Source organism: Anolis carolinensis, chromosome 1 (genome assembly GCF_035594765.1).
Source record: "Anolis carolinensis isolate JA03-04 chromosome 1, rAnoCar3.1.pri, whole genome shotgun sequence".
Taxonomy (NCBI): domain Eukaryota; kingdom Metazoa; phylum Chordata; class Lepidosauria; order Squamata; family Dactyloidae; genus Anolis; species Anolis carolinensis.
This window is the reverse complement of record NC_085841.1, coordinates 28,063,519-28,090,579: the sequence shown is the minus strand read 5'-3', so window position 1 is coordinate 28,090,579 and position 27,061 is coordinate 28,063,519. Positions and strand designations below refer to the sequence as shown.

Below are 27,061 nucleotides of genomic sequence, written 5' to 3'. Positions count from 1 at the left end.
TCATATTAAAGACTTATTAATTGCATTTAGAGAACCAGTGTGGTGTAGTGGTTTGAGTGCTGGCCAAGGGTTGGGAGACCAAGACTCAAATTTCTGCAAAGCAAGAAATATGGCAAGTCATGTTCTCTCAGCCTCAAAGAAAAGCAATAGCAAACCCAAATAAAATCTATGATGGGTTTGCTTTAGGTTTGCGGTATTTCATTTCGTTGTGCAATAGTACAATGACAATAAAGCTGTTCTATTCTATTCTTTAGGGTAATCAGACATCATAAATGAATTGAACGCAACAACAGTAACATAACCCACAACAGTGCATTTAGCTTTAAGACTACCCAATCTTACACCAAAACATATAGATGCAAACCTATTAATAGCAAGGTATACTGAGCCATTGGGAGACACAGCTTTGTCTTAACAGTCCATCATACAACTATTGGCAGTGCTCTGAAAAATATATTTCAATCCCTCTGAAGTAAGTGATTAGCTATGCAGAAATAATAATAATCTTCAGGCAAAACAGTAGGGCGACACAGAGGGTAGGCATCAAAAATGACAGCTGTAGATCAGGGGACCCAGCAGGGTTCAGTTGGATTTGTATCAGGCCGATTTTGATTTATGGTGTTTAACTTTTTGACTTAGGAGGAAAGGGAAGTGGGTCACACTGGGAGGCAAGTGCTACATCCTGCATAACAACTTCTTGCAGTGCATGTTAGACTTATCCTTTCTCTGAGTCATCATTGCAGAAAAAAACTAATACTGTTCACTGGGTCAAGGAGATTTAAATTCTGTCACCGGTATTCTGGCAGCATTGCACAAAAACAAAAATGGAACCAGATGGTCTGTAAGTACAGACTGAATACTGAGTCTTTAGTTATCTCTGGTATACTTCCCATTTTTCTCAAGAAGAAAAAGACCAACACAAACATACTTTTAATTATGCACAACACTACTAATGTGAAATACTTTACAGGGAAAAGAGAGAAGTATCTGGTCCCTTAATTTTGGGGGCGGGGGGGGGGGGGAAATGTTTCAGACCATTAGTTCCTTATACTTGATTTTTATATTGTTCTGAATGTTTATTAATTCAAATGACCTTTGGTGACAAGCCATCTTCAGCCTTTTTGCTCTGATAAAATACTACAATTCCTGCTTTTGTTGTCGTACACTCTTAAGTAGTGGTTTGTTGCTGTCATCGTCATCTTGTGCCTCTTAGTTGTTTTGAACTATGTAACCCTTAAGGAGACCTCATCAAAGCATTTTCTTTTGTCCAGGTTTGTCACTGCCTTCCTCTGAGACTGAGGAAGTGTGACTTCCAGAAAGTCACCCAGTGGTTTTCCTTATTGAGCAGGGCTTCAAAGCCTAGTCTCCAGAGTCACCATCCAATAATCGAGCCAATATACTACATTGGCTTTCCAAAAGGATATTCAACCATCTACATTTACTGGGGTTAGGCCACAGGATCCCCACAAAAGAGAAAAACTATGGATTTCCCCCCTATTTTTATTGTGCTTCCTGTCTGTTGGCATTATTTATATCTCAAAAATACGGTAATTGCTCTTTTTTCCCCGAGAGAACACCTCTCTCAGAATTTCTAGGTCCTGCAACATGACTCTTTCATCAACTTCTGGTTGAAGTTGAGCATAGAATTGCATTGGAGGACATAGTACAATTTTAATCAAGCTGTGAATAATCAAATCCACAAAAGTCAAAAACTGTGACTGTAGTGGTGGAAACAGAAAATGTAAAGGGTAGGACTTCCTCTCCTCCTTCGTGTTCCAAGCAAAATGTTACTACGAAACATTTGACATTTTCCAACTTAACATTTGAGGTTAAGTTGTGGTAGCAGTGAGTAAAGCTGTGACATCTATTTTTGAAATGGCTTGCTTCAGTTCTGAGGAGTCCTTAGAGTCAAAATCTTCTGAAAGGGATGGTTTAGACACTTGCCTTTAGACATGTGATTATACTAAGCCAGCCTTTAGTCATGATTTTCTGCAGAATCCTGGTTGAGAACTTTCTAAGCCATCTTTCCTAGAGTGCTTTGGTCTTCATCACACGCACACATCCCATATTCCCAATGCATCTGGATAATGGGCATTTATCATGCTGCTCCCACATCTCTGGTGTCCTTTCAGTAGTGCTGAGAAAGTGCCTCACATCTGCTGCTCTTGTGTCTGAGGTCACCTTCCCTTTGGCAGCCTGTGTTTTCTTCTCTTGCATTCTTTGTGATGTTGTATTCTGAAAATCCTTGAGCTTGTGAGTTAAATTTCTAGAACAATATTGATGCCATTTCTCCCTTCCACTCAGAGTTGTTTTGATTTAAGTTGCTGTGCATATTTTTGCACAATTGTTATACAGGCTGAGCATCCAAAATTTTCCACATGGGTGGTTATCATACTGCCACCTTTGCTTCCTGTTGATTCAGGGCACACAAAATTTCTTTCATGCACATAATTATTTAAAATGCCATGTATAAAATTACTTTCAGGTTATGTGTATAAGTTATATATGAAACATGGTGTTTAGGCTTGGATCTTATCTCCAAGATATCACATCTATATATATAATAAAAGTGAAATCGGAGTATGTATCAGCGTTTTGATTGGCCTGGTGGAATATGTGCTCGCGTTTTGATTGGCCACCACTATCCCAGGCCACTGAGACCAACAGGAATGACGGATCTGCACCAAACTTGGCACACTTCATCCCCACGATGCACTTTATGACCTGCTGCCATTTGGGGGAGGATGGACCACAGATGATGGGATTTGTAGTACTTTCAAACACTCTAACTCCCACAGACTACTGCAATGCCCACCAATGATAGAAATGGACCAAACTTGGCACACAGAACTCCTGTTGACCCCTTTACATCCTGATGTATATTGGGGCAGGATGGACCAAGGATGATGGAATTTGCAGTACCTTCCCTCACTTCTTGAGACCACAGCAACTGCCACAAATCACACAACTGAACCAAACCAGGCACACATATCCCAAATGACACACTTCACATGCTGCAGCAGTTTGACGGAGGGTGGACCAAGGATTATGGGATTTGCAGTACATTCATCCAATTCACCTCCCACAAACCGCTGTGATGCCCATGAATGACAAAACTGTATCAAACTTGACACGCAGGTGCAGGGTAGCCCACTTTACATCCTGGTGCAGTTTGGGGGAAGAGGGACCGTGGATGAGGGGACTTACAATATCTTCAGTCACTTCCTGGGACTACTGTGACCCCCACTAATGAGTGATCAAGACCAAACTTGGCACATAGAGCCACCATGGCCCACTCTACATCTTGGTGAGATTTGAAAGAGCTTGGACCTTGGATGATGGGACTTGCAGTATATTCATTCACTTCCTGAGATCACTGTCACCCCCATCAATGTCTCATCAAGACCAAACTTCAAACAGAGAACACCCAGGACTCACTCTACACCCAGGTGCAGTTTGGAGGATGATGGACCATGGACGATGGGACTTCCAATACCTTCACTCACTTCCTGAGAGCACCGCGACCCACACAAATGACTGATCAAGACCAAACATGGTACATGGAGCCCTCATGACCTATTCTACATACTGGCTCTGTTTGGAGGGGGATGGACACTGGACGATGGGACTTGCATATGGGAGTTGGAGCTCACCCGCACCCACTGAACCCAGCTGACATTGGATATAGGCTACACTTGGAACACAGGCAAACAATGCCTTTCTCAAATGACCCGGGCACCGCCGGGTCTCCAAGCTAGTTATGTATATATATGCAAGTGCAGGTATTAAAAACAAATAAACATAAAATTTGAAATCCCCAACTCTTCTGATCCCTAGCATGTTGGATAATGGATACTGTAATAGCTATCTTTTAACACATTTACCGTATCTCTATACACTTACTGCATCTATATTACCCTCTTTCTAAGGGATATTCAACCTGTAGAAAAAATCTGAAAAAAGAAAGGGTCTTGCATGTTTTTTCTGGTTCAGTTGTTCTAACAAAGGTATTAATTTAGCATGAATTTTAAAATTTAAAAAAAATTGTGGTGGAATTGAATTTTGCAAAATTGGGGAGCCCTTAAAAAACACTGCTGGCTCCTTTCACTGTGGATTAGACTGTAATTGAATTGCTTAACAGTAATTGATTCAATCAGTGTTACCAGGAATTGAATCTATGAGATAGATTTACTATCTACAACAGGGATCCCCAAACTAAGGCCCGGGGGCCGGATGCGGCCCTCCAAGGTCATTTACCTGGCCCCCGCCCTCAGTTTTATAATATAATATTTTATATCAGTTTTAATAATATAATATATTGTATATACATATAATATTGATAAAAATACTGTAATGTTATACAATATAATACTATTAATAATACTATATAATAATGTTAATTATATATTATATATTACATATAATATTACAGTATAGTGGTACAGTATAGTGCGGACGAAAAGGTCCCAGGTTCAAATCCCGGGAGTGGAGTGAGCGCCCGCTGTTAGCCCCAGCTCCTGCCAACCTAGCAGTTCGAAAACATGCAAATATGAGTAGATCAATAGGTACCGCTCCGGCGGGAAGGTAACGGCGCTCCATGCAGTCATGCCGGCCACATGACCTTGGAGGTGTCTATGGACAACGCCGGCTCTTCGGCTTAGAAATGGAGATGAGCACCAACCCCCAGAGTTGGTCACGACTGGACTTAACGTCAGGGGAAACCTTAACCTTTACCTTATAGTGGCATAGTTCAATATAGTAATATATAATGCTAATATTGTGCTATGCTAATAATATAATATACTAGCAGTGCCTGGCCACGCGTTGCTGTGGCGAAGTATGGTGGTATGAGAAATAAAAGTATTGAGGAATTAGTGGTAGTACTAGTTAAGGTAAAGGGTAAAGGTTTTACCTTACATTAAGTCCATTATAAATGGGTTATATAGCTGTGTGGAAGGGCCTTGAGTCTACACTGCCATATAATCCAGTTAAAATCAGATAATCTGTATTTGATAGGCAGTGTGGAAGAGGCCTAAGTGAGGCCTAACTCTGCCTGTCCCCTGGGCTGAGTGGGTTGCTAGGAGACCAAGTGGGCGGAGCTTAGCCTTCTAACTGGCAGCAATTGGATAAAAACAATTATTCCTCTCGCTCTAATTAGGACTTTATTTTTCTTTTCTTTTTGTTGTATGAACGTAGAGGCATGGATGAGGGGCTGTGCTGCCAAGTTTAGTGTTTCTGGGATGTGCAGTTTTGTTGTTTTGTCCTAGGCCGAAATGTCATTACCCTTTTATATATATAGATTGTTTGGACATACAGCTGCTCTGAGTCCCCTTCGGGCTGAGAAGGGTGGAATATAAATGTAGTAAATAAAGGTAGTAAACAAGTAAATAATTAATTTTATACTTAGGCTCGCCCAAATTCTGAAATGACTTGAAGGCACACAACAACAACAACAATCATAATTAACTTGACTATCTCATTGGCCAGAAGCAGGCCCACACTTTCCATTGAAATCCTGATAGGTTTATGTTGGTTTAAATTGTTTTCATTTTAAAATATTGTATTGTTCTTTAATTCTTATTGTTGTATTGCACTACAAATAAGACATATACAGCGTGCATAGGAATTTGTTCGTGTTTTTTTTTTTTCCAAATGATAATTCGGCCCTTCAACAGTCTGAAGGATTGTGGACCGGCCCTCTGCTTTAAAAGTTTGAGGACCCCTGATCTACAACATACAGTTCAATTCATCTAAAAGTTCAGGATGCATAGCCTTACATTTTAAAATAAGTTCTCAATTTATAACAATTCGATTCTCCACCTTGCTATATTTTTCCAGATCATGCTGCCATTTAAGAATTAAGAATAGGAAGTAAGAACTGTTGCATTTAGTACTGGAAATATTAAAAAAGGTAAAGGTTTTCCCCTGACGTTAAGGCCAGTCATGTCTGACTCAGGGGGTTGGTGCTCATCTCAATTTCTAAGCCGAAGAGCTGGCGTTGTCTGTAGACACCTCCAAGGTCATGTGGCTGGCATGACTGCATGGAGCGCCGTTACCTTCCCGCCGGAGCAGTACCCATTGATCTACTCACACTGGAAATATTAGGTAGGTAAAATGAGACTTGAAAGGTAAACTTAACAATATGTTAAATGTGTAGTGTTAAGTTTTTGATTGTTTAATTTCTTAGCACCTTGTAAGCACATGGAGGGCTGAATTGAATTGGGACCACTGCATATGGGTAGTGTTTAGATGTGTTTTCATGAAACTAAAACACAACTCAATGTGTTAAAATGTCTTCTTAGTTATTCTCCCTTTAATTCACCCTGTGCCTGTGGAGGTCTAGAGAAATCTTAGGTAATGGTAAATCCCCCTACCCTTTTGTATTTCCCACATGGGTAGATTTAAGTGAAAAGGCTTTTGTTAAGTTGCTTTTACCCAATTGTTTAAGTTCCTCCTATGCTTTTTTGTGGGCTCCTGATCACTTACTTGGAAGACAAGAATGAGATCTTGAACAGGGCACATTATACAGTGGTGAGCTGTTGGTATCCATTGGGCCATAGTTCCAGGACCCTCAGTGGATGTCAAAATCCATGGATTCTCATCCCATTGTATATAATGGCATAGAAGAATTGTGTCTTTTATTTAAAATTACAAAATCAAGGTTTGCTTTTTTGGAATATTTTCAAGTCATAGAAGGTAAATTCATGGATGCAGAACTTATGGATAGAAAGGACTTGTTTGGCTACAAAATTATCTTTAGATTCTGTTGTCTTATTTTCTTTGTGGTACTAGTATTTATTGGTTATGTGTATTAGCCTTTTACCTTTTAAAATGTCTTTTATAATCAGAACTACTTGTTATCTTGCCAGTTAGAGGTTTTTCAATTGCTTAGGACATGTACTCTGTCTTGGTTGTTTTATGGCATAGTAAACACACACTATCCCTATAGATCCAGTTAATTGCAGTTCTGCATCACCTGATCCACTGTTTGCAAAGAATTTCAAAGCACTCCGTTTTAGTGCTTTGTTGAAGAATATCCAAATGTTGTTGATAAATGCCAAGTACAGCAAACTTGGAGATTGCTAGCTATGCATTATGCAAGGATATCTTATGTGGCTGTCAACTATTGAAGTTTTATTACAGTCATATAGTAAGATGGCTGATCTAGTATTGATGCCTTTCTTGTTAAATGTCAGGCTGTGTAAATGTTTAAAATTTTCTGACAAAAATATATTTAAGAACCTTAGTTAAATTATTGTATTTGTTATTTCCAATTTGTTTTGATACATAATTTTTTGAATATCACATATTTTCCACAGGAATGGAAACTTTTAAAAAGTACATTCTAGTGCTTTAACACTACAATTCTTTTGTGAAAAATAGATTAAACATTCACAGCAGAATATATTCCAATAAAGCCAAACTTGGCACTAGGATTCCGCACTTCAATACTGCTTTAAATCTTCAGTTTCTTCGTAAGGCTGCTTCATTTTGTCATCTAAGATCTTCCTTGTTTGCAATGTTTAGGATAGGAGCCAAATACAGTCACCAATTACTGATGGGATACAAATATTCTTGATTGGGAATATGCTGGGTAAAGCCATGCTAGAATTTTTATGAGGTAGCTTTAAGTAGATCCGATTTACCACAAATCTGCCCTAGGATATTCGTGACAAAATTCAATCAGAAAAGATTTGCCATTGTCTTCTAAAACTGTATGTGATTGCCCCATGGTTACCCCAAGTTGAGATTTAAACTTTGACATTCTAGTGCAATACTGAAACCATTGTATGATGGTATCTTTTACTTTGGACTTAAAAATGTTTAGATGAGAGCTTGATAAAGCCAATTTTCAGGGATGGTTTGTAGTAGGACCAGAGTGGCATCTGCTGTTTGTTTCCCAAAGAAAGATGAAGATGTGGGACGATACATGTGAAAGGGTTCTAGGAGTCTTTGTAAACCACATTAGTCAATAATGTGATGCAGCAGCTAAAAACTCAATGCAATTTTAGGCTGCATCAATTGTATAGTCTCTAGATCTAGGGATGTACAGTAGTCTTGCTTATCCAAGAGAAACGGAATGGCAGAATGTTGGATAATAAGGAGGAATTAAGGAAAATATTAAATGGCAAATTACGTTATGATTTTACAAATTAATCACCAAAACATCATGTTTTACAACAAATCAACAGAAAAAGCAGTTCAATACATGGTAATGTTATGTAGTAATTACTGTATTTACGAATTTAGCACCAAAACATCACAATGTATTGAAAACATTGACTACAAAAAATTGACTACAAAAATTGACTACAAATAAAGATAGAATTGCATAATATGAATTTATAGTAACAACATTGTTGGAAGTAAAATCCGTAAAAAATTCTGTCCTGTGAAGATTTTTAAAAATCTGTGATCCTTGCCTGCATAGAGAAACAGCTGTGGATCCAGGCGGGAGGCAGACTGCACTGGATAATACAGAACGTTGGATGAGCAAAGGTTGGTTAAGCGAGACTCTACTGTAATAGCAGCACTCTATTCTGCTTTGGTCAAGTCTCACCTGGAATAACGTAACACTCCAGTTCATTTTCAGAATTCCTGATTTGTGAAGATGTGGGGGAATGGCCTTATTCTAGGCACAAATCAGTGAGAAACCTGAGGTTTTTAATAGATCCATAATTCTGCAGTAGGAAAAAATTAATGGGAAATACTGATCTGCCCACAGTCTTCATCCAACCTGGATTGCTGGAATTGTGGTAGTGCTTTCCTTCCAGCATGCATTAAGAAATTGGTGTTTTTACTTCTTTTGTTCAGAGAAAATGTATTTGTTAGCAAACTGAATACACTTTGTAACTGTCAAGTTGGTTTTTCTATGGATGTATGTCTATGTAAGAAAATATGTACATTTTTTTTAAAATAAAGAAATCCTTAGCGTTTTAGAAATCATTGAAAAAGAAAAGAAATCCTTAGAGTAGCAAAACCCTTATTCAGTGTTCTTCTTTCCCTTCTCATTCATGTGCATATCAATTTGTGTATATACATGCTCCAACAGGAAGGTTTATTGCAGGATATTAAAACAATATAGCTTGGTTAGCTATTTCCTTTAGATAAACCTGATTCATCCTGTTTATAGAGCTATAAGATATTGCAACACCTATTACTTGACATTCAGGATAAATGTCCGTATTTGTTCTGCTCAAAGAACTACTACCAAATAAAATAATAATAATATGATTGACATTTTCACCTGTGTTTTCAAAAGTCAACATCTTTTCCTGTCTGTCATTTTATGGCAAGGAATTGTGGAGATGATTTAAACGTTTTTCCTTAATACTTCAGTGTACTGATTCAAATGCTTTTTTACTTTGCCACATTTTTCAGATTAAAAGGTTTAAAAACTCAGCCATCAAACTGCTACTGATTGACTACCTGCTAAATGTATGAAAAGTGCACACGGCATAGTCACACCTTTGTAAAAAATATATTTAGAATTATAGTTATCTGTAATCTTGAAGTCTTAGAAATGTTTAAGATTGTTCCTGAAAACTGAGTATAAATTATTGTAGAATTTCTATGAATGCTTTTTCATATGGCTTTGACTTGATCTAATCAAGAGCTTTTCAGAGAAATTTATGCCTTTGTTTTTTGGGGAATCTGGAAAATTTTTATCCTGGCCAAGAATATAGGGCAGTTCTTGACATTAGAATAGAGAGACTGGCAGGAAGTTTAGCATATCAGTGGAATGTTATACAGTGTGGATTTCAATATTTAATAACTCCTTCATTTTTTGTTTTTAATTTACAAGACCATAGCATCATATTATTTATATATACATTTCATTTTCCTCCCCAAAAGTTATTAAATCCTTTGCGATCATTGACCTATCCTGTATAAGGGAATTAAACATTTATTTAACAGCTTCAAAGTTAATTGCAGGTGAAGTATCCCTTATCTGAAATGCTTGTGGCCAGAAGTATTAAGATTATGGCTTTTGCTTGCTGTTTTTTTTTAATGTGCCTATATTTGCATATAAGCATATAATGAGATATCTTGGTCCCAGATCTAAACACAAATTTTATGTTTCAGATATACCTTATATACATAGTTTAAAGGTAATTTTATATACATTTTGTTCATGAAACAAAATTTGTATAAATTACACCATCAGAAAGCAAAGATGTCACTATCTCTGCCATCTATGTGCACAATTTCAGATTTTGCAATATTTTGGATTTCGGAATTCCGAATAAGGGATGTATTTCCTAAAAGGTTACACGTGCTTAGTCCATCACTTTAAATTAGTGGTTCCCAACCTTTGGTCCTCAAGGTATATTGGACTTCAACTCCCAGAAATCCAAACCAGCTTAACAACTGTTAGGAATTGTGGAAGCTGAAGTCCAAAACACCTGGAGAACCAAAGGTTGGAACCACTGCTTTAAATGATGGATAATAGTGTGGAAATAACAGTGATTTTGTTCCTTCATTCAGAGCAAGGCATCATCATATGCTATAATGCATTTAACATTTGAAAATTGACACAGGATTTACTACAAGGGATTGGCACAGTTACTCTGAAATTTGCTCACAGTGGTTATCTTGAACCAAGATTTGAATGCAATTTTATGACTGCCCTTCCTACTTACAGCAAATGAGTATGGAAAAAGAAAGTAAGAGCTGCCCTCCTCCCCACGCAGGCAGAACATCCCTATTCAGATGAATGCTTTTAGTAACTTACTATGTTTGGGATTTTTTTTAAAAAAAGTTGAACTCAACAGATTTAGCAAGGACTGCTTCCATCTGTCTTGAAATTCCATTGTCAATACTTGAAAAGTGGTAAGACAGTGTTGACATTTGTCAAGAGCCGGTTTCACTACATTTTCTGGGGTGTTCTGTACTATTTTACTATTGCTTCCCTACAGGGATAGGTACTATATACAGAAACTACTTCATCATTCTCTCTGACACAAAGAGGTTAATTAATTTATCGGTAACTACAAATGTTATATCTGAATATTTATAATACTGTGACTTTCTGATAGTTCAGTGAACTTTGTGTTCTGAAAGGTTATAATGGAAGGCTGCAGACAACAAAGCAATAGTGGGAGAGACATTGCTTCCCAAGTTTTGGATACATCTCCTTCATTAAATCATGCCTAGCATCAAAGTAGATGAAAAGTTTTTGACAGACCTCCCTTGGTGTATCAAAAATCAGTGTAGAATGGCAATACTGTGAGCATTCAGCTCTCATAAGACATCTTTTGTTTGTCTTCGGTTTAAATTGTTCCAGAACAGAATGATGTGACAAAGATAGATATTTTGCAAGCCACAAGACTTTCATGAAGAGAACATGTGAGTGAGTAAAAAATTCTCTACAGTGTATGAGTTCTGGAACAATATATTCTACTTTGAGGTCCTTTTCTCATAGAGGTCAAATGTGACTTGAAAATCAAACAGGAGCTGTTAGATCTATCGGTAATTCTCCTGTAGTTAATCATTCAATGGCTGTCAGTAGCATGCTTTTGAGCAACTCCTTTCTTGCTGTTGACCTCCCCTGGATGGGAAGGAGTGTAAGAGAACTTCTTGTTGTACTTGGGTCTTGCTGAAGCAACACTGTGTCTACACTCTAACAACCCTTTCTTCTGGAATCCTAGGATTTGTGCAGGCTGAGCACTCCTCATCTGGAATCTGGAATACTATAAATCCCAAATTGTCCACAAGTTGACTGACACCTTTGCTTTCTGATGGTTCAATGTACACAAGCTTTGTTTCATGCACAAAGTTATTAGAAATATTGTATAAAGTTATCTTTAGGCTATGTTTAAAAGGGGTATATGAAACATAAATGAATTGTGTGTTTAGACTTGGGTCCCATCTCCTAGATATCTCATTATGGACATATGCAAAATACAGATATTCTAAAATCCAAAAAATAATCTGAAATCCACACTTTTGGTCTCATGTTTTTTTGGATTAGGGATACTCAACCTGTACTTTTATAAGGTTTTTGAAGAGCTCTAGTCTGCTCCCCTGAACTAAATTCTCAGTACCTCATACAAAGTATAAGTTTCCATAGGCTGAAGGCACAACTGTTAAAATATTTCTGGATCTGACATTTGTGGATTTTATTATTCATGGGTTGATTGAAATCTCTAGTTCCTCCAGAGCAGCTCTATGGCTAGCTTCTATGCGATGTTGACCATAGACCCATGTTGGAAGACTCATTGAATTCTAGAGAAAACATTTATCTAGAATCTCTAGATCCTGCAATGTGATTTTGTGATCAGCTTCTGGTGGATGATGACCACAGAGTGGTTTTAGAAAACCACAAACTTCTTTGGGAGCTGTTTTCTCAGACAAAAACATGTATAGTGGTTTGTTTATTTGCAGTTTTTCACTTTAAACTGTTTAATTTTTATTTATCATAATTCAATACATTTATTATACATTGTTTTACAGCAGACACATAATATTCAAAACAATCTATCATACATTAACTTTTGGCATCTACTGTTATTTTCTATCCCTTACTGCCATGTTCCCCTCCCCATGAGCCACTACTTTCATCTGTCCAAAATTTCATTTCCTCTTGTGGAGGTAACTTTCCGTCTTTCTTTTTGAATCCTTTTTCAGTAATTTTTCTCCATACATCATCAAAATCACTTTGTTACCATATCCCTCTTTTAACTTTTAATTTACATGTCAGCTTATCATTTATTGCCAATATCCATACTTCCTTATACCACTCCTCTATTTGTATATCTATTTCTCTTTTCCAATTCCCTGCTATAAGTAGTCTTGCTATTGTTAATAAATTTGTTATCACATCTTTATCCTCTTTTTTCAGTTGTTTATTATTATAATATAATGATAATAAAGCTATACTAGGACTTCTTTCTATTTTAATCTTCATTATATCCTCTATTTCTCTAAATACCTTCCCCCAAATATTACTTACATATTTACATTACCACCACATATGTATATATGTTCCTGATTCTTGGCATCCTCTCCGGCAATTTTTTGAATCGTTTTTAGTTATATTTGCTATATTCTTATTGGTGTTAACTTACTATAAGTTAATTTCCATATTAATTTATAGTAATGTTCTTTAACCTATATTGATGCATTTTTCAAATATCTTTATATCCATAATTATAACCAGTTCTTCACTTTTGTGTGGGACCTATGCCCCTAAATCCCAGCGAACATGGACATCTGAGTGTAGTATACTTAAATTCACTGTATTCCAGAGCTATTCTGTGTTCCTGTACCCTTGAATGTTTTTTGATACTGACTTCTGGCTAACTGCCTTCTGGTTTATCCTGGCTGTTTCCCTTTCCCCACAGGAACTACTTGCTGGCTCAGATCAGATAAACTATAATGCAGTCCTGGAAAAAAGCCCATAATTTTCAACCAGAAATTAGTCTACTATTAGACTCTAATCATACACTTATTAAATTTATTTTATCTAAGTGTGCTTATATATTATCATTAAAAATATTAACCCAAGGCAGTCTTCACTACAGTTTCATTTAAATGCAGCACTAAAACCTGCAGCTACAATAATGTCAGTCAAAATGATCCATAAAAATCAAACAAAATAAAGCAACAAAGTCATTGTTTTCTTTCAATTCAGCAAGTGCTTAATGTAGGGAGTCTTAAAATGCCTGAGAGAGTAAGTTTGTTTTAACTTGGTACTTAAAAGATAGTAAAGTGACTGCCAAGCAACTGTGATGCTCTGAATGTTTTTTCAGTCTCTCTCGCCTTGGTCTCCTTGTGAACCTGCGCCAGAAGTAGATCCTGTACTTAACTCTCAGAAATCCCAAGGTACATACTGTAGGGGCATTAAGATGGTCTGCAATGCCACTGAGTTGCAGTTTCTGGGTTGTATTGTATTTGGGAGAGATTTCCCTAATGTTGAATAACTTCCATTTTGCAGCTTGGAGTTTTAAAATAGACTTTTTTTTTTAAGTACCTAATATTGGTTTGCACCTTGCCCCAAAATGCAGTTGATTTTTTTCTTGTGAAGTATTTTCTTCATTTCCTGTTAGTCGCATGCATCACCCAAAGTTATAGTTAATAAGGAACTCGCACCTCTATGTGTGGTAAAACTTTCCTGGTGCTGTTCAACCCATTCTGTGAAAAGCTATATTCTGCCTCCATAGGTGACCTTGTTAATTACTGTGGAATATGACCAATAAACGTCTCTTGCTGTGCAGGTAATAAAGCACAGTTTCTAATAGAGGGCAGGTGAAATTTCTGCCAACATGTGACTTTCTGTGCAAAAGAGGGTTGCTGCTTGTGCATTGTAAAATGCAGTATTCTGTTCCTTGGCTATGGTGATACTGGGACAGCATTGTTAACATGAGAAAGCATGGAGTAGTGGTTGAGCATTGGACTTTGACTCTGGAGACTAGGGTTTGAATCCCCGCTTAGCCATGGAAACCCATTGGATCACATTTTCTCAGCTCCCCACCCCACCCTGAACAAATCTTGCCAAGAAAAGTCCATAAATCAGAAATGACTTGATGGAACATAAATACAAAGGGGAACAGTGTGCTTTACAAGAAAAAGGCCTTTGGATCTAGGCCTTGACATCAAGTTATATCTACAAACTGGCAAAAACATATCTGACTACCTCTTGCCTAAGAAAATCATATGAAATTAAGAGAGCTGCCATAAGTCAACAGGAGATTGACTTATGACATCACACACTTTCACCAATTGCAACTAGCAGTTGATTTGGGCTTTATTGTCTGCTAGTTTGAATTTACCCAGCAATGATTCAATATGATTCTGCTGTGGAATAAAGAAAAGTTAATCAGATATCCACATTGGGCTCCATAGCCATCACTTGAATTTAGTTAAATCCTATTAATTTCTTGCAAATAACTCATACCATTTTTTACATTAACAGTTGCGACAATAATAAAATAAAAAATACACTGGGGAAATGTCTGGAAAATAAATATTTGAAATGGAAAATGGAGCTACTTGGTTTTTTGCACCCCTCATGGTTAAAAGAAATTTATAGGACAATTTTAAATTTTATTGTGCCCTTTCCAAACAGTTTAGATTTTATCCCTCCTCCAAACAAAAGAGTAGAATGTTTTCTAAGTATTTTTAAATACAGTATTTAGTGACTGGAAACCTTCAGGTTGGAAGAAGTATTAGGCACTCTTAACACCATGAGAAATACAACTCAAGGCACCTATGCTCATCTCCTTGATAATGTCACTATGATGGAAAAAGAGATAAAAAGTCTGATACAGAATGACCCAATTCTCAAAAGTGATGGGGGCACTTTGGAGATCAATGATCATTTTCTTGTTAAGTAATGCTTCACACAATATCAACACATGTGGACTTTTCTGCTGTCTAGTGATGAAATGCTTTCAGACCAAAATGTTAAGTATGGTAGATAAATGTACCCATTTACCTCCAACAAGTATGGAAATTGCAGTTTAAGGCACCAAGTTAATCATCTGTGCAGTGATCATTTTTTAAGTAAAGTTGCAGTCTTCAATGTTATATTTTGGTGAAATGTGTTTTGGTATATTAAGTCCCAAAATTTTGCCCATTTGAGAGGCTTGCTGGGGCTTGTAATTAATGAAGGTTGGTGAAGGTTGTTCTGCAGTCTTGAATATTATCCCTGTCTGAAACTTACTTTCTACTTATCCCTTAATCTTTCTCACATATGTATATTTTTGCATGATGTGCACACAAATTCCTTTTCTTCTGCAAATTGGATGAACACTGAAAGTCAGGGTACTTTCCTTCTTAGTCCACTTCTAGCATCTGTTGCCTGAAAACTTCTGATAAGAGTCTCTTAGTTTGCATATCACCCCCCTCCCTTCAAATCTTTATGCATTTCAGGCTCTGTAGCCAGCAGGATGCTGCCATTTCTGTCACATCTCTGGAGCATTGTAAAAGTTTAATTGGGTCTCTCGATTCTGTCTGAAACATTTGTAGCAGCACTGCCACCCCATCCAGCCCCTCTCAAGGAAGAAAGCGAAAGGAGATTCTGCTAGATCTGTCCAAGAGTCTCAAATGTCTGTTTCAACAATAGGCACCAAGAATGTGTGCAAATGAAGCAACAGACAATCCTTTCATCTCAGCAACAAACACTTAGAGGTATATATTTCTCCAAAACTTGGATTTTTCCATTGAGCTATCTTGATTGATAGCCCTGTACTTTTTTCTTCTATTTGTTGTTATTTGCTGTCAAGTCTGCTTTGACTTATAGTGATACAATAAATAAGATACCTCCAAGCAACCTTATTATCATCAACCCTTGCAGATTCAGGGCTTCCTTGATTGAGTGTATCCATTTTCCTATTGCCTTCTACCTTTCCAAGCATTATTATCTTTTCTAGTGAGTTATGTCTTTTCATATGTCCAAAATACAACAGCATTGGTCCCTCCCCCCATAAAAACCTCAAAAGTGGTGTATCTTACAAAATGAAATGTAATCACATCAGGTTTGCTTCCATTGTACTTTTTCTCCTCCCCCTCCCACTTTCACCATACAGTTCCTTTCTCTTTGCAGTAAATTAATAATAAATAAACCTGATATGTTTAAGACTGTATGATCAGAGAGATGTAAATTATGGATAACGTATTAAAGAGAAGTTGGGGGCAGGGAGCAATCCACACGGTAAGATTGCTTTGTTTTGACATTTATCTTGCTCTGATCGTTCTGCCAGTTGGCTTTAGACACGGCTACCAAGAGAAGTGAACACATGTTGCATTCATTAGCTTTCCTCTGGCTTTGCTCAATTTTGCAAGTCAGACAAAAGCATGATCATATTAAATGAACTGGAGTGCATTTGTAATATGAGTTCTTACACATATAATGAAATGATAATCTGAAGAGGGCTGCACAACCCCGCCCCCGAGATGCTGTGCCTTTCTCTGTGATCAGTATTTCAAAATGTCACAGTCCAAGATCTATAGCTTTCTAATGCAATCTTATCTGCGCTGTGACCTTCCTCCCAAGATGCCCAAGTTGTGCATGGAGTGATTCTATCCTCTTGATAACATTTTGAGATGTTGTTAGGTATAGCGAATAGTATTGAAATAGTGGAAGCAACAATAACAATGTGTGTGAGGTGGTATAAGCTAAAAGAATGTGACTGGTATCTACTAGAATCTATTCAGTATATTTCCTGGTGATCAAATAAGGAGAATGAATTTGGGAATATTGCATTCAGTTGTAATATTTGATCCATCCATGCTGGATTTAAAGTGACAATATCTACACATTTAATGTTTAAGTGCTTTGACTGGAATACTGTCATCACTTTATGCCATTGTGGGAGCAGTTTCCACTATTCTGGAAGTTGCACAAGGATAGTGTCCTATTCAGATTGCATGAGCCCTGTGATGGCAATGTAAGCTATTGTGCAAACCTAGAATTGCTGCCTAAGAAGTGTGATCTTTAGCTATGAGTGGATAGTTGGATCAGCTATTATACAATGGGAGAGTACAGGGCTCTTCCAGCGCTGTGGCATAATTGTACTTGCATAATTGGGCACTACGCTGAACATGTTCTCAGCTATAATGTTTTGCTTGTATCGGATAACAGTGCCACAGTTGCTGGATACACAGATGAATAACAATTGTTTGTTACATACGTTAATCTTTGTTGTAGGTTTACTCTCTCCTCCCTTCTTCTGGCAGGCAGATGGCAGCCTTTTTGATATTTTAGCTTAGCCTTCCCCAGCCTAGTGCCCTTAGCCATACCGTCTGCAAAACAATGAGTTGAATTCATCACATGGAGAGCACCAGTTTTGAGCAATTTCTTCTAGATGCATCACAGGCTTTTATTTGAGCATCTTATTCCTTCTTTTCTTATTTCACTTTTATTTACTTTTCATCTATTCTTCCCCCCAATGTTGCAGAACACTATATTATCTTACGTCAAATGATGAATTATGTGACTTACTTTGCTTTAACGCATAACAAACAGAAGAACAAGTTCTTTTTACTGATGCCACTTGCTATTACTTTTGTCCTTGTTTTGTGCAAACTTTCCCAAGGAAATTGTGACAATAATTTGGTCTGTGAAGAATCCATCAACTTTGATGTTCCTTGTGGTATTTAGCATGTGTGTGTGTGTGTGTGTGTGTGTGGTTTTTATTTATTTAAACAAAAAGAGGATCTGGATTATATTGAAGCGGTTGCATTCTTGCTGATTTGGTGTGCCTGTTCATAAAACTCTTTCAGATGTCTTAAGTTCCCCCCCTTCTATGAAAAAGAAAGCAAAATGCAAACTTGTTGCACTTGGTAAGCCCTTTAATTCCAAAGTTGTACTGTATGACAGATCACTGTGCAGCCTCTGTGCTAGTAAGTGCCTTTATTAGTGTATTTATGACGTCTAGGATTTAGCCACTCCTTAGAGCAGTCTCAGATTTCTCTTTCCCCCCATGTATCCCACTCCCCCCTCTGCCTCTCCCGCTCTCTCACACACAGCCAAAGGCAGAAGCTCTTCTTCTGAGTACAGTTCCAGGGTTCAGAAGGAGGAAAGCTTATTTGCAAGAACTTCTTACTTCTGCTGCGTATAAGTGCTTTTGTTGGTGGGCCATCTGGACTGGCAGGATTTCCTTAGAATTCAAAATATGTTTTCTGATTTGGAGAGCTGGGGATTGCTGTGAAGCTCTGGGAAGGCAGCAGGAAACATAGACAGAACTGGCTTGCAGCTCTCCTAACATAGGTGGCAAGAATGGAAGAAGCCTTGCCTTGTCTTGCCTCGGCGTGCAATTCCTCAGCACTTTTGAACTTCTGCGCTGGTAAAGTATAGCTTCCCTTTTGTTGTTGTTGATGATGGAGCATGCCAGTATAATCCCTCCAATTTTGTAGTAACCCCAATGGGAAAAGGTTTCCGCTTCCTCCATTGTGCTTCTGCTAGTTTAAAAACTAATCTTTGAATCTTTGCACAACTCCTCCAACAAATGCATATCTATTTAAGAAGGAAAATCAGCCTTGGAATTTGGTCTTTTTCATGGATTAGTTAGGAAGAGGAGCCTTAAAGGAAATTATTTTTTACCAGTTAAAGCCTCTCATGCACACACACACTGGAAAGCAGAGACCATACACAATCTCATTCTGCATGGCTCCTCATGTAGCATGCTGCTCTTCCATTGAGAAAAATTAAAACATGGCATATTAAGGATAAAAAGAACTATTGTGGTGGATCTGGGGGAAGAAAGACAACCCCGTGAATCTAAACATGATGTTGATTTTTACATAAGAAGCTTAGACAGAAGTCATTTTAGTAAAAAGTTAAGCCCCTCGAGAATTGCATAGGGGCCCCTCAGGAAATTGTATTGTAAAACATCTATGCGCAATAACTCATTATGTGTACTGCAGTCTTGACCGTGTACAGCGTGATTTTTATTTCGGCACAGCATGTGATGGTCTCTAGACCAATACATTCCTGGCTTTCTCTTCATTGTTAACCAGCAATTAGCGAAGTATCTTGCCATGGCTAAGTTTATATACATTTTCACAAGAGATTTCATCTGTGTATATATATGAAAAACTAATTAAAGACTTCTTTCTTCATGAAAGCATTTTGACATTGTTGTTGTGTGCCTCTAGGTTGTTTGCAATTTACGTCGACCCCAAGGTGACCCTATCATCAGATTTTTCTTGGTGAGATTTATTCAGGGAGGGCTTGCCCTTGCTTTCCCCTGAGGCTGAGAGTGTGTGACTTGTCCAGGGTTATCCAGTAGGTTTCTATGGCATAAAGGGGGTTCAAACTGTAGTTTCCAGAGTCATCATCCAATGTGCAAACCATTACGCTACGCTGGTTCTTGCATACATGAAGGTATATCCATATGCACATTCATAGAGTCAGAATGCAAGGAGATTTGAGATGCAAATTCAATTTGATCCTAAAAGAACAGCCAGAGATAAGAGAGCGCTTTTACATTTCACTGATTTACCCAGATGACTTGGGGAATCAATGCACAAATGTATGAATGGATAAGTTAGAGCTTTAAGATGGAGAGAAAATGACTTCTGCAGACAGATATAAAATGTTAAAAGAGAAACTGCTTCATACACTGGAGAAAGTTATCTTTCCACACTTGCTTTTGTTGGAAGGAAAAAACATTGCTTTATTACACATTCCACAGGTAGTGTTTGGTATCTGCTTGAAAACTTAATATATTAAGAGTAGCATAGCACAGAATTGAAAAGGGTGGTGCTGAAACTCACTTGAGAAGGGATACAGTGAGAGAACAAGCTGGAAGTTTAAGAGGGAGAAATGTGGTGTTTAAGAATTATTCTAGATGCAGTTTCTTTGGATTCAATAAAAATATGGCAGCAAAGGAATTACCAGGGTGGAGGGGGCAGGATCCTAAATTCTTATTATTTCTCTTGAGTGTTATCTTTGGGTAGTTCCAATTCTACTAGTACACTGTCTGAGTTGCATTTTTGGAATTTGATGACAACTTTTAGAAGAATTATTCATTGTTTAAAAACACCAGCCCCATAAAAAGTGGAGCAGTTTGGGGAAAATGATTGTCTGAAGCTGAATGTGGCATTTCAACATCACATGCCATGTGACACTATACGGTCCCGTGTAAATACCCATGCTTCCAAATAAACAGCAGAATTGCTCCCAGTTTTCGTCCCTCAGTGTCTGAAGTACCTTTTCTTATTTATTCTATCACCTTTTAATGTTCCTGCTGACTTTTTCACAGCTTTGTCCAGTTTGAGTTCTGAAATAAAACGGCTTCAGGGGTTGAATTGATTAGAACTAGGAATCGGCCATAATGCAGTAATAGAAGTGAAATAATTAGAACTTTCCTAATATGATTGCAAGTTTTTTTTAAACAAAATCTGAAATATTGGGAGGGAAATATGTTCTTAACACAATCAACGCTTTGCTTATCTTTTTCAGATTGTGAAAGCCTAGGCGAATGCAAAACATTTAAATCTCTTCCCAGGGTTTAATGCTCATTCACGTTGGACCCACGAATGACTGCTCATGGCTTTTTGGATCACTGTAAAAAGAATTCTTATTTCAATTTGGCCTTCTAACTAATTTTGATTTTTTCTCTCCAGTCAGTTTATTTATTATTTATTTATTTACTTGCTGTATTTATATACCACTTTTCTCATCCCAGGGGAAAGGGGGACTCAAAACGGTTTATAACATAATAATGGCAAAATTCAATGCCTAACATAAATATAAAACCAAAAATCTAAACAAAAAACATATAATTATACATAAAATCAATAAGACCATTAAACATAAGATAAAAACATTTAGATATGAAGACATAAAATTAAAAACACCTAATATAAATATTAAAATCACATGACCCAGATTCGTGGACTGGGGCCATTTCAATTGCCAAAATTTAACTAGGTGTTCATATAATTTCTTGAACTGTTCTGTTGCAGTTTAACAAAAACAGATTTCTTTGGTTTAGCTTGTTTAGTGTGATGGAGCTAACCAAAGTAATATAGTCCAGTTAGTATCACAATTGTTGTAAATCCAGTCATAACTCAGTCTTTACTTTTGAATATAAGTTTACAATTGAAACTAGATAGAGAAAGATACATTCCATCTCTTTAAGCATATTGCAAATAATTATGCGAGAACAGTTTTTTTTCTAATGGCTGCATGTCAGCATAGTATCAAAACCATTCCAAAGATGTAAGGATAATGGAAATAACAGTCTGTCCACAGCTCAGGTGAACGATTGGGGGGAAAAAAACACTTTCAAAGCTTGTTGGTCAGTGTTGGGCATCCTAAGAGCCAGTAAATTTCTTAAGAGAAGGATGCCTCTACGGGTTGAGTATCCCTTATCTGAAATGCTTGGGACCAGAAGTGATTTAGATTTCATTTTTTTTAAAATTGAAATTCCTGTATTTGCATGCATGTGCATAATGAGATATCTTGGAGATTGGACCCAAGTCTTAACATGAAATTAATTTCATGTTTCATATACAATTCATACACAGCCTGAAGGTAATATACAATAGGGTTTTTTAAAAAAAAAATGAGCATGAAATAAAGTTCATGCACCTTAAACAATCAGAAAACGAAGTGTTACTATCTCGGTCACCCATGTGGACTATTTTGGATTTCGGAATCCCAGATGAGGGATTCTCCATCTGTATTTGAATTAAAAGAAATAGCATGTTACACTGGTGCCATTAGGCTGAAAGAGCACTGTACGGTCGTTCATAGTGCAACTTTTATTAGTGTTATAAAGTTAACTTTTTTACTGTTTGTTAGGAAGGGAGAAATGTGACCAGATTCTCTCCTAACATTATAAAGCTTTTGCACTGTATGATAATGATGTGACTGTTAACCTCATGCTTCCTGTTGAGGCTTAAAACAGTGATGGTACTAAAGCTGATTCCTCAGAAATGACACCAAAAAAACCACACAATTGAATTAGTAGAATTTACAGTGTCACTTGAAAGAAGTAATTAGTTACTGTCTCAAGGCTCACAAGAGATTTGTTTGCTGTTATGTTTTCACTTTTTAATTTTTTTTATCATTCATAAAGATATAGAAAATGTAATAAAATTATAATTTTGAATGTTCCATTTAAAAATAGCAAAACTAAATTCTACTGGTTTCTGTCCTGTGGTACAAAACACACTTTCTTTTTCTCTACCTTCTTGTAATTTCAATTTCTACAACTCATTGTGAGGCAGAATAAAATGTAGCATATGAACCACTACATATTCTTCTTCCACAGTTCCGCAAGACTACATAACCATAAAAACTAACTAAAATATTGTTATTAAAGAGATGGCATTCTGTGTTAAACTACAGTAGACTCTCCACTTTCTTGGAGGGTTAAGGGCATAAAACCCCCATGAAAATCGGAGCTGGAATTTTTTTTAAATGCTACTTTTTATTTGAAAGCATACTTGTCTAGGACTCTATAGTGTTGCTCTGTGGTCACCTTCTCACAGAAGTTGAGCATAGAGTCACTTTGGAAGACCTAGAGATTCCTAAAGAGATCATGTTAATTAAATCCATAAATGTAATCAAAGTTAAAGTTTGGGTCCAGGTTACCTACAGATCGCTTTCTTCCATACAATCTGCTTGTACACTTAGGTTCTCTGGGGGGAGTCTACTCCAAACTGCCAGAACCTGACTGGCATCCGTCATCTAGAGAACCTTTTCGTTGGCCACCCCAAGACTGTGGAATGACCTGCCAGAAGAGATTTAACAGCTAAATCAGCTGTTGGGATTCAAGAGACAACTGAAGACCAATGTCTTCCAGGAGTCCTACCCAGTCAATTTTAAACTATGAATTTCAAAGTCACAACCTGTGTCTACTGTATTTTGTTCTGTTTTTTTAATATGCATATTTTAGATAATATGTTTTAATATATTTATTTTATTTAATGTTTTTATGATTATGTGTTTTTGAGTGTGCTGTGCCTTGCCTCGTGCCATGAGGTGAGGCAGGTAAGAAATAAAATACTATTGTTATTATTATTATTATTATTATTATTATTATTACTACACAAATATGAAGGCTGACTGTTCATTCATAACCAGATGTGAAGTTGATTTGTTAATTGAGGAAATGAATGAACTACAAACAACCCGTACATTATTGCTAGTTACTGCAGGGTTCTGAGAACTATTTTGTGAGCTGGTTTGGTGCCTTAAAAGATCTGGATTTATCACAGGGAGGCTCAGGATGTACTGTTCTCCTGTGCAAAACAGTGCCTGTCCCTGGAAGCTGCTTGAATGGGAAATGTGTGTAAGCAGCTTTGGAGAACTGTATGTAAACCACTATGAGCTCCTCAGGGAGGGAGCAGAGAACGCATTTAATATTGAAAACCAAAATTATTCAAAATAGGTTCCTGTTCTGATTTGATATTAAATGAAAAAACAGCAGCATTGATGCAGTTGAGACTGCACTTCCTCAATGTTCAGAGTACAGTACTTGAGGATTATTTTTTTTTTTTAGAAAAACAGCCATTGCATCAAACAGGTAGTGGCAGAACAGTTACCCATAGAAAATTGGTAATGTCATTGAGTATATGCTGCATGTAGCAATTTGCATAGACCCTGAAGAAAGCGGGGGCTATTTTACATAATAACCCTGAAACCCCTTAACAGGTTAGTCCTGATTGTTGGATTGAAGTGACATATTCCACACCCCATCCCATAAACCCATTATTTTTTTTAAAAAATGATCTCTTGTTTTTTTTCTTTATATGCACCTTTCAAAATGTTTTCCTCTGATAACCTTGAAATTTATTGAGAAAGTGCATTGCAAAACAATAGTGATATCAATAATTTGCAATTTAAAAATGGCATAAAACAGCACAGATAGGATTGAGGTTTAAAATATGAAGCCTTCTTGTATTTTCTGGGATTGGTTCAAAGACCCCCTGTGGATACGAAAATCTGTGGAAGCTGAAGTCTCATTGTATACATAGACATTGTAAAATATATTAATGGGAAACACACACTTTTGCGGGTTTCTTTAAAACTATTTTCAAGCTGTGTATGATTGGATCTATGGGTGCAGAATCTATGGACATGGAGGGCCAGCTATAAGTAGGTCTTTACATTGTATTGAAAAGATAACAGATTAAGTACTAGCAAACCCTCTGTCATCAGGAATGCCAACATTGGGAAGGTTACTTCTCTAAACAGTGAGTCTCAGAATCCTCTCCAGTGTGACCAAAAAACTTGAGGAACTTCTAATAAACCTCAGTATATTTCACGCTTCCAGAAAGTAAGATCTTTTCGACAGTAGAATATACTTCTGTTACTAGAGTTTGGCGGAGACTCATTCTCTGGAGGTTTTTAAGCAGAGGCTGAATGGCCATCTTTTAGAAATGCTTTTAGCAGAATGGGGTTAGACTGGATGCCTCTTGTGATGTGTTCTGACTCCATGATTCTATGATACATATTTCCTCAAAGGGAAACAGCTTACTCGTTTTTCCTTAAAAGATTATTTAAAAGCTACGTGCACATATGCGACTGCATTGTTTTGTTTTGTTCATTATGAATGAGGAAGTGCATCAACGCAGTGGGTGGTTTTTCTAAATGGGTGCTTTAAATCATGTTGCTAAATAGAAAGATAGTGTCTTTTCTCCAGGCTTGCTTGGATCAAGTCCCAAATTTTACATTCAACATACTCTCAGAATGTTGCCCGCTTCTGATGTGCGTCTCTCTTTTCAGGTAACTGATACCGCAGAGCATGTCTTGCCTTTTCCAGCTGTGCCCAGAATAACCTAGACTATGTCAGCACTGCCTGTGAAACTGAATAAGTGATTGTTTGACTGAGAAGCATTAAACCAGAAAAAAACAATTACATTATATATTCAAGATTCTTTTAGTATATGTGTATGGCCCACAATTTGGGAATGGACTCAGTTCCCAAAATCTCCCAGTTAGATGTTTTGCTACCAGGGGGTTTGGGGGAACTTGTAGTCCCTTCACCGCAGTGAATGAATGAAAGTAAGCACGAATGAAAGAATGAATTATAAATTCTCAGCTTTGGTGCAGCCTTTGCTATACTAACCTGGTTGTCAAAGATCAATACATAATATATAAAAATCTGGATATAACAAATATGATCATGAAGGAAGGAGTTTTGGGAAAATACTCAAAACCATAATATGCAAAATATGAGTAGATTCATTTCATACGATTTACATTCCCCTTTGCACATTATTCTTAACCTCTGGATAAACTCTTTTTTGAAGCCCACATTATTTATGCATTTTTTTCTAAAGATAAGCCAGACAGGATTTGTTAACATTTTATAGCAGCAGTCTATGATTGCGTTGGTGATATTTGTCATTCATCATTTGGTGCTCTCAAAACTTCATTGTAATGGTAGTAATAATTCATCTAAATAATTAAAATTAAGAAGGCAATTCAGAGAGTGATGATGAGAAAAACCACATCTTTTCTTCTATCACCAAATCTTCTTCCAACATGATATCATAGTAGTAATAGAAGTAGATATATACTGTCTATTTATATTTTACTGGTTTTTAAAATAGCTGTGATTTTAACTGGTTTTAATTTTGTGGATAGCTAAATTGTATATTTGTAAATTTTGTATAAAGTATAATTTTAAGCTGTTTTTCTTTTACCTGTTGTAAATTTCTTGAATCCCAGACTGAAATGAGGGTGGGATATAATATAACACAATTTCATCATAATCAACAACAGCTGTGTCAGCTGTACTACTGGCTTGAAGGTTGGGTTTCTGACCTGAAGGTTGCTGGTTTGAATCTGCAGGGTGGGGTGAGCTACTGTCTGTCAGCTCTAGCTTGCGGGGACATGAGAGGAGCCTCCCAACAGGAAAGTAACACATCCGGGCGTCCCCTGGGCAATGTCTCTGTAAATGGCCAATTATCTCACACCTTCATGTAATATGATTTTGGTTATAACCTGCAACCTTATTTTTGTTACCTGAATGAATAATCTCTTGGGCTTCCAGCTGAAGCATACAGTAGAATCAAGGTTCAGCAGCTTGGTTCTTTTGTAGTTAACTATAGAATCATGCTGGAGACCTAGAGAGAACATTTCTGTAGGCATTGCTAGAGCCTCCAGTGTGATTCTGTGGAATTCAAAGCTCATTGCATATAACTGAAACTGTGTACAATGAACATGAGTAATAAGGAGGGATTTTGTATAATAAAAACATCCAAAACAATTACACATATAGGCTTGTTATCACAAAACTGTAAAGAGGCACACATTTATTATGGCACTAACATGTTTCTGTTGTCAAAAAGTCTTGCCAAGTCAAGGAACTGGCAAGTCTATGCTCTCTGTGTATAATTAGTGCCAAAGAATTGTATGAACTACCTATCCTTCCAGTTTGTACCCCAGTGGTAACATAAAAAATCATCCTGGTTCTGTATATACAGTAGAGTCTCACTTATCTGACTTAAACTGGCCGGCAGAATGTTAGATAAGCAAAATTGTTGCATAATAGGGAGGGTGGCAGAAGAAGGAGCCTCTTCCCCTGTTGCTGGGGGAAAGGCTCCTCCTCATCTTCCTCCTCGTCCTCCTCTCCCTTAGCAGGCTGGCTAT

At 37.1% G+C, this 27,061-nt stretch overlaps 1 protein-coding gene across 6 annotated transcripts in view; it reads left to right on the top strand.

Annotated features, from left to right (window-relative positions):
- eml4 (EMAP like 4) overlaps positions 1–27,061 on the top strand; it is a 233,205-nt gene that overhangs the window by 81,201 nt on the left and 124,943 nt on the right. The window contains exon 1 of one of the 6 annotated variants that reach the window (XM_062971575.1): positions 17,243–18,791. The exons of the other annotated variants lie outside the window; for them this stretch is intronic. Within the exon in view, the coding sequence (XP_062827645.1) occupies positions 18,725–18,791 (67 nt within the window). The 5' untranslated portion in view covers positions 17,243–18,724. Of the gene's footprint in view, positions 1–17,242; positions 18,792–27,061 lie in introns of those variants that run through there. 6 annotated transcript variants of the gene reach the window in all.